The sequence below is a fragment of the Corapipo altera genome, unplaced genomic scaffold (assembly GCF_003945725.1).
Source record: "Corapipo altera isolate COAL_440 unplaced genomic scaffold, ASM394572v1 56019, whole genome shotgun sequence".
In the NCBI taxonomy this organism is placed as follows: Eukaryota; Metazoa; Chordata; class Aves; order Passeriformes; family Pipridae; genus Corapipo; species Corapipo altera.
This window is the reverse complement of record NW_020886287.1, coordinates 1-6,840: the sequence shown is the minus strand read 5'-3', so window position 1 is coordinate 6,840 and position 6,840 is coordinate 1. Positions and strand designations below refer to the sequence as shown.

The window sequence follows — 6,840 nt, the reverse complement described above, 5'->3', positions numbered from 1 at the left end:
GGGGGCGGCCGCGGTGGGGCATCGCGGGGCCGCCGGCCCGGGGGGGCCACGGGGGCGATGGGGCCGCGGCTGCTCCTGGCCGCGGGGATGCTCCTCGCCGCTGGCACCGGGAGCGGCGGCAGCGCCGCAGGTGAGCGGGGAACGAGGGTCTGGGGGTGGAGGGGGGGGTCGGTCGGGACCGCGCCTCGCCCCCCCGTCGGGGGATCGCAGGGGTACCCGCGGGGAGCCGCCGACCGGGATGGGATCGGGGGTCGTAGCCCCTCGGGAAGCTCGGTGCCCCCTCCCTGGGACTCTCGGTGACCGCCCCCGAGGACGCTCGGTGCCGCCCGGGGGACGCTCGGTGTGTGTCCCCCGGAATGCTCGGTGTGTCCTCCCGGGGATGCTCGGTGTCCCCCCTCCCCAGGACGCTCGGTGTGCCCCCCCGGGATGCTCGGGGTGCCCCCCCGGGATGCTCGGGGGGCCCCCCCGGGGGCTCCGGGCCCCCCCCCCCCGGGGCCGTTTGGTGTGTTCCCCCCGGAATGCTCGGTGTGTCCTCCCAGAGATGCTCGATGTTCCCCCCCGGGACACTCGGTGTGTCCTCCCGGGATCCTCGGTGTCCCAGTTCTCCAGCCGTGGGGACCCGGCTGTCCCCGAGCTGGTGGGGCTGTGGGGAGTGGGGTCTGCGTACCCCCTGACCTTCCTCCGGCATCCCCGGGCCCGGGAGGGAAGGGGTCCCTCCGAGACCGGGCGAGGGGGGGCTCTGAGTCAGCCGGGCCGGGCTCCCAGCCCTGCCCAGTCCCTCCGCTGGTTGTACTGGGCAGCTGGCCGAGGTGACGCAAGGCCTGGCCAGGGAGCCCATTCCGTCCCAAAAACGTAGGGGTCTCCCTCAGCTCTGCTGGGAGGGGGTGTGTTGGCTGCTGTGCGTGAGTGTGGGTGTCCCCGTTCCTGCTCCCCACACAGAACCTGGTGGGCTGCAGTGGGTGACTGTGGGGGTCCAGAATGTGATGGATGACCAGACTTTGATGGGGGTGACTGTGGGGGTCCAGGGTGCAGTGGGTCTGGAGTGTGATGGGTGACCATGGGGGTCTGGGATGGGATGGGTGACTGTGGGGGTCTGGGATGGGATGGGTGACTGTGGGGGTCCGGGATGTGATGGGTCAGTGTGAGGGCTGGGCTGCAGTGTGTGACACAGCAGTGACACAGAGGTGACACAGCCGCCCTGGGCTCTGTGCAGGTGACAGCTCGTGGCAGCACCGTGCAGAACCAGGACACTACTGGCAGGTGACCCCGTGGGTCCTGCGGGACAACCAAAAGCTCAGCTTGGCAGAAGCAACCCAGGTGAGCCCCCACCAACTTCCCTGAGGTCCCCTATGCTTGTGACAGTGGAGGGGGGGGCTACCTGCCCCTCAACACCCCCTCTGCCCCCTTTACAGTGCAGGACACGCAGTGTCCTGGTGCCATGTCCCTGGAGGTCCCAGCACCCAGAACCCGAGGGGGAGTGGGAAGGGGGGCATCTCAGCAAATCCCCCTTGCTCTCCTGATGCTGGAAGGGACCTTTTTGGGCCGGGGTACCCACCCTGATCCCCTCCCGGCTGGGGAGGAAGGGCCCGTCCCACCCCGTGGCCGTTGGGAGTCTCTCCGACGCTTCCGCTGCGCTGCACCGGGCAGGAAGCGCGGGGGGACGGGGTGGGGGCCCCGCTCTGTCCAACCCCCCCTTCCCCAGCACAATGAGCCCGGGAGGGAGGGACATTTCCTGCAGGGAGCAAGGGTGGGGGCCGGGCTGGGCAGGGGATCCCTTCCGACCTCTCCCTCCGGGCACGTGCCAGGGCCAGGCAGGTCCCCCGACACCCCGCGGGGTCACGGAGCTTCTGAGGGTGTGTGGGGATGGGGGGAACACGCAGCTTGGGGCGGGGGGTCCCCCCCTAATCATGGCCTGTGGCAGGAGGGGTTCCCCACCCAGCTGAGGGTCCTGCTGGAGCTGGAGGGGATGAGGCTGGTGCTGGAGCTGGAGCAAAACTGGTGAGTCTGCGGCTCTGGGGCAGAGCAGGGATGGGAGTGGGAAGGGGGTCCCAGACCCACGCAGGGTGGGGGTCCTGTCCCCATCCATGGTGTGCCTGGAATGGGGGTCCCTTATTCCTTGTCTCCATCCATGGCATGGGTGGGTTGGGGGTCCCAGGGTGCACCTGCAGCAGGGTAGGAGGTACTGGGGTCCCTGATGTGTGCTCAGGGCAGGGTGAGGGGGTCCCTGCTGTGGGGTGACACGAGTCTCTGGCAGGGAGCTGGTGCAGGGCACAGGGGCACTGTTCTACTACCTGCCCAACGGCACGTGGGTGATGGAGGAGCCCAGTGAGGAGGTATGGCTCAGGTGTGGTGGTCTCCTGAGGTGTCCCCGAGCTGTCCCCACACCCCAGGGGGACCCCAGCTTGGGGCTGGATTCTGAGCCCCCTCTCTGCTGCAGGAGAACTGCTGCTACCAAGGGACAGTGCAGGGCTTCCCCGACTCCTGGGCCAACCTCTGTGCCTGTGCTGGACTCAGGTGAGCCCCCGAGCATGGTGGTCTGTGAGCCCACTCCCACTGTGCTGCTGGTGGAGCAGGCTCCATCTCCCATGTCCTCTCCCCTTCCCCAGTGGCCACCTCCAGCTGTCAGAGACCAGGAGCTACGAGCTGGAGCCAGACAGTGACCCCTCAGAGCAACACGTGGTCCGGGTGGCACCACGGGCCTGTGGGCAGGACCCCCTGAACCCCCGCCCCGGGGCAGAGGTGACAGAGCCTCCCAGGCCACAGAGGGTAGGTCACCCGGGGGGGTGTCTTGCCCCATGGGGAGGGTCCCTTTATCAGCACTCTGACCCTGCTCTGTCCCCAGGGCAAGCGGGCAGCAGCAGAGCAGCGGTTCGTGGAGCTGGTGATGGTGGTGGACCACGCTGCGGTGAGTGCTGGGCAGTGTGCTCAGAACAGGGGCTGCCCCCTCCCCAGCCACCCCCTTGACCCCTGTCCCTGTCCCCCCAGTTCCAGAATTACCCCAGCCTCCAACGTGTTCACGTCCGGGCCCTGGAAATCGCCAACCAGGTGGACGTGGTGAGTCCCCCTCGGGTCTGTCGATCCCAGCCCCGTGCCCACTGCAATGCCAGGGGTCTCTGACCCCTCTGTGCCCCCCCAGTTCTTCCGGCCGCTGGGAGTGCGGGTGGTCCTGCTGGCAGTCGAGGTCTGGAGCGAGGGCGACAGGATCGCGGTGGGCAGCAGCGCCCGGGCGGCGCTGGAGCGGTTCCTGCGCTGGCGCCAGGAGGAGCTGCTGCCCCGGCTGCCCCACGACAACGCGCAGCTCCTGACGTGAGTGGGGGACAGGCTGGGGACGGGGGATGAGGCCGTGGCAGCCCCCCGACCCCTGCGCTCTCTCCCCCAGGGGTGCCCGCTTTGACGATGTCTCGGTGGGGATGTCGACTCAAGGCTCCATGTGTTCCCCCGCGCGCTCCGGGGGGGTCAGCATGGTCAGTACCCCCGTCCCCCCACCCCGTGTTCACCCCACCTGCGCTCCCTGACCCCCCCTCGTCCCACAGGACCACTCAGTCAGCTTCCTGGTCGTTGCCTCCACCGTGGCCCATCAGCTGGGGCACAACCTGGGCATGCGCCACGACAGCCCCGGGCGCTTCTGCTACTGCAGCGACCTCCAGCACGACCGCGGCTGCATCATGGCATCGCCCACGGGGTGAGGGCAGCGGGCAGGGCTGCGGGGGGGCTGGGGCCGAGCCCCCTCCCCGCCTCACTGTCCCCTTCACGGCTCTGCAGGCTGACACCCGGCTTGAGCTTCAGCAACTGCAGCCAGCAGGACCTGGAGCGCAGCCTGCAGCGGGGCCAGGGCTGGTGCCTGTCCAACGTGCCCAAGCCCCAGCTCCCGTTCAAGAGCGAGGACTGTGGGAACTTCATCCTGGAGGAGGGCGAGGGCTGTGACTGCGGCCTCAGCGTGGTACGGGGGCTCCAGGAGGGCTGGGGTCCCCTTGTGCCCAGGGGTGTCCAGGGCTGGCAGGGTGGGTTCCAGTACCCGGTGCCAGTGCCACCCGCTGACCACGGCCCCTCTGCCACAGGAGTGCACGGATCTCTGCTGCAACAGCAGCTCCTGCCAGCTGATGCCGGGGGCCGCGTGTGCCACGGGGGACGCCTGCTGCCAGGACTGCCAGGTGCGTGGGGACGGGCACCCACGGCCACTCCCCGTGGTGGGCGAGTCCCCCACTCACTTGGGGGGTCCCTGTTTGACTGTGCCCCCCCCGCAGCTGCGCCGTGCCGGGTACCTGTGCCGGGAGCCGCTGGGGGAGTGTGACCTGCCCGAGTTCTGTGATGGGGTCTCACCACACTGCCCACCCGACACGTTCCTGCAGGACGGGCAGCCCTGTGCCGGCGGGCGGGCACGCTGCTACAGCGGGGCCTGTGCCACCTACGAGGGGCAGTGCCAGCAGCTGCTGGGGACAGGTAATGGCGTGGCCAGGGTGGGGGCCCAGGGGTAGGGTGGGGGTGCTGAGGTTTGTTGTCTCGTGCTGCAGGCGCCAGCCCCGTCTCCAGCTCCTGCATGGCCACCCTGAACACCAGAGGGGATGAACGTGGGCACTGTGGGCAGCTCCCCAACGGCTCCTACATCGCCTGCGCCCAGCAGTGAGTGATGTCCCCATCCCTTGCCATCTCCCCCTTGCCATCCCCCCTGGCCTGACCCCTCTGTCCCCACAGGGATGCCCCCTGTGGGATGCTGCAGTGCCAGCGTGGCAACACCCATGGGGACAGACCAGGAGGGTCCTGCCAAGGGACCCCCCTGCCTGGGGACGAGGATGTGAGTGATGCAGCCATGGTGCTGCCCGGCACTGCCTGTGGCCCCGGGAAGGTGAGTACCAGGGCAGCAGGGAAAGGGCTGGGGGGGTCTTCAAATGCTGACCCCTCCAATCCCCCATAGATGTGCCTCCAGCGCCGGTGCCAGGATGTCTCCGTGCTGGGTGACCAGCAGTGCCAGAGCAAGTGCCATGGGCACGGGGTGAGTGTGGGGCCGGGGAGCGGGTGGTGGAGGTGGGGACCTGCCCTGCGGGGGGCTGAGCTGGGCCGGTGTCGCCCACCCAGGTGTGCAACAACCACGGGCACTGCCACTGCGAGCGGGGCTGGGCCCCCCCGACCTGCGAGAGCCCCGGCACGGGGGGCAGCCAGGACAGCGGCCCCGCCGGGCTGGAGCGAGGTGAGGGACGAGGAGAGCGCAGAGAATGGGGCTTTGTGCCGGGTGTGTGTAGGGGGGTGATGGGCCACGGCGGGGGCTGACGTGCCACTGTGCCACTCTCCACAGGGGGGAGTGCCCTGCCCACAGCCCTGCTGGTGAGCGCCCTGCTGGGGCTGGCGCTGGCACTGGGGCTCTGCTGCGCCCGCCGCGCCGGCCTGCACAAACACCTCTGCCAGCTCGGCAAGGGCACCTCCTGCCAGTACAGGTACTGGGGACGGGGGACATGCGGGGGGGGATGTGGAGGGCACACGGGTGTTGGCACACATGCCTCTGCACGCGTGTGCCAAGGCACACAGGTGGCACATGGATGGCATGCTAACTTCTGCATGCATGTGGTGTGGCACGCAGGTAGCACAGATGTCATGCTCACTTATGCACGCGTGTGCCGTGGCACACAGGTGGCGCACACACCTCTGCATGCATGTGCTGTGGCATGCAGGTGGCGCACACACCTCTGCATGTCTGCGCTGTGGCGCACACGCCTCTCTGTGCATGTGTTGTGGCACACATGCCCCTGCATGCATGTGCTGTGGTGCCACGCAGGTGCCACGCTCGCCTCTGCGCGTGTGTGCCGTGGCAGGCACCAGAGCCCCCTGCATGTGGGCACGCGTGCGTGTAGCGTGTCACTGGAGTGTGTGCATGTGTGCTCACACGTGTGTGTCCCCAGGGCGGCCGACTGAGCGCTGCGCACGCGTGTCCCCCGCACATGTGACAGTCCATGCGTGTGTTTGCGTGTGCGTCCCCAGCACAGGTCACAGCCCCGTCGTGCATCGTTGCCCCACGTCCCCTCCCGCCGCTGCCCCCCCCAGCCCCCGGGCTGAGCCCCCCACTCTTCTCCCCACAGTGCTGAGACCCGGGTGCGGTTCCTGGGTCCCGGAGCCGCCGACGGCTGGAGCGGGTAACGTCACGGCCGGCGCCCGGGCGTGGGGCTGTCCCCGAGCTGTCCTGCTTCGCAAGGCCTCCGGTGCTGCGCTCTTCCCCTGGCAGTGCCCGCGGGGTGTGGGGCAGCCCCCGGGGCGCGGGGGTGTCTCCTCTTCCAGCGCCGAGGGGTTCGTTTCTCTTGGGCTTCTGCTGGTGTTTCGGTGTGGCTCGGTCGCCGTGCGGGGTCCCCGCGAGTGCCCGGAGCGAGCGGGGTCTCATCCTGCCTCTTCCCTGCAGGATCTCGCAGCCAGAGCCCCCGTCGGGCAGCCGGGTCCCCCCCGCGCGCCCCCGGCCCCCGCAGTGGCGTCAGGCCACGGAGCTGCAGGTCATGCGTGGCAGCAAGGTGAGGCTGGGGGGTGGTGGGGGGCGGTGGGTGCCGCGGGTTCACTCCGGTCCTTGCGGTCCCACACGCCCAGGCCGCCTGGTCCCCACTCTGTGGCACCAGGAGCAGTCTGGCACGGCCACTTGGCACCGGCCGCTCGCCGGGATCGGTGCCCATCCCACAGCAGGGCTGAGCCCCGGAGCTGTGTGCTGAGGGCTGGGGGGGGTCTCTGTCTCTGCTTGGCGGGAGGGGGGTCTCCGCATGCTGCATGGCTTGTCCCCGCTCTCCCTCTCTCCGCAGCCGGCTGCCCTCGGCTCGGCCCGGCCTGACCCGCCCTCCCGGCCCCTCCCGCCGGACCCTGTGCCCAAGGTAA

At 69.6% G+C, this 6,840-nt stretch overlaps 1 protein-coding gene across 1 annotated transcript; it reads left to right on the top strand.

The window, feature by feature from the left end:
* Positions 1 to 57: 57 nt before the first annotated feature.
* On the top strand, positions 58 to 6,735 carry ADAM15 (ADAM metallopeptidase domain 15). The gene is made up of 21 exons (XM_027632272.1): positions 58 to 130; positions 1,214 to 1,317; positions 1,922 to 1,998; positions 2,255 to 2,333; positions 2,438 to 2,514; positions 2,607 to 2,766; positions 2,843 to 2,905; positions 2,986 to 3,054; positions 3,137 to 3,306; positions 3,380 to 3,464; positions 3,534 to 3,682; positions 3,763 to 3,940; positions 4,059 to 4,151; positions 4,245 to 4,440; positions 4,512 to 4,620; positions 4,693 to 4,843; positions 4,913 to 4,990; positions 5,074 to 5,185; positions 5,291 to 5,429; positions 6,069 to 6,122; positions 6,383 to 6,735. The coding sequence occupies exons 1-21, from the start codon at positions 58 to 60 to the stop codon at positions 6,678 to 6,680; spliced, it is 2,514 nt and encodes an 837-aa protein (XP_027488073.1). The 3' UTR covers positions 6,681 to 6,735.
* Positions 6,736 to 6,840: the final 105 nt, after the last annotated feature.

What these genes read in the sequence shown, in the direction of transcription:
- ADAM15 (XM_027632272.1), top strand. Translation starts at nt 58, where the DNA reads ATGGGGCCGCGGCTGCTCCTGGCCGCGGGGATGCTCCTCGCCGCTGGC. An exon ending in TACATCGCCTGCGCCCAGCA is followed by an intron (nt 4,621 to 4,692) that starts GTGAGTGATGTC and finishes CTGTCCCCACAG; the next exon opens with GGATGCCCCCTGTGGGATGC. An exon ending in CTGCCTGTGGCCCCGGGAAG is followed by an intron (nt 4,844 to 4,912) that starts GTGAGTACCAGG and finishes AATCCCCCATAG; the next exon opens with ATGTGCCTCCAGCGCCGGTG.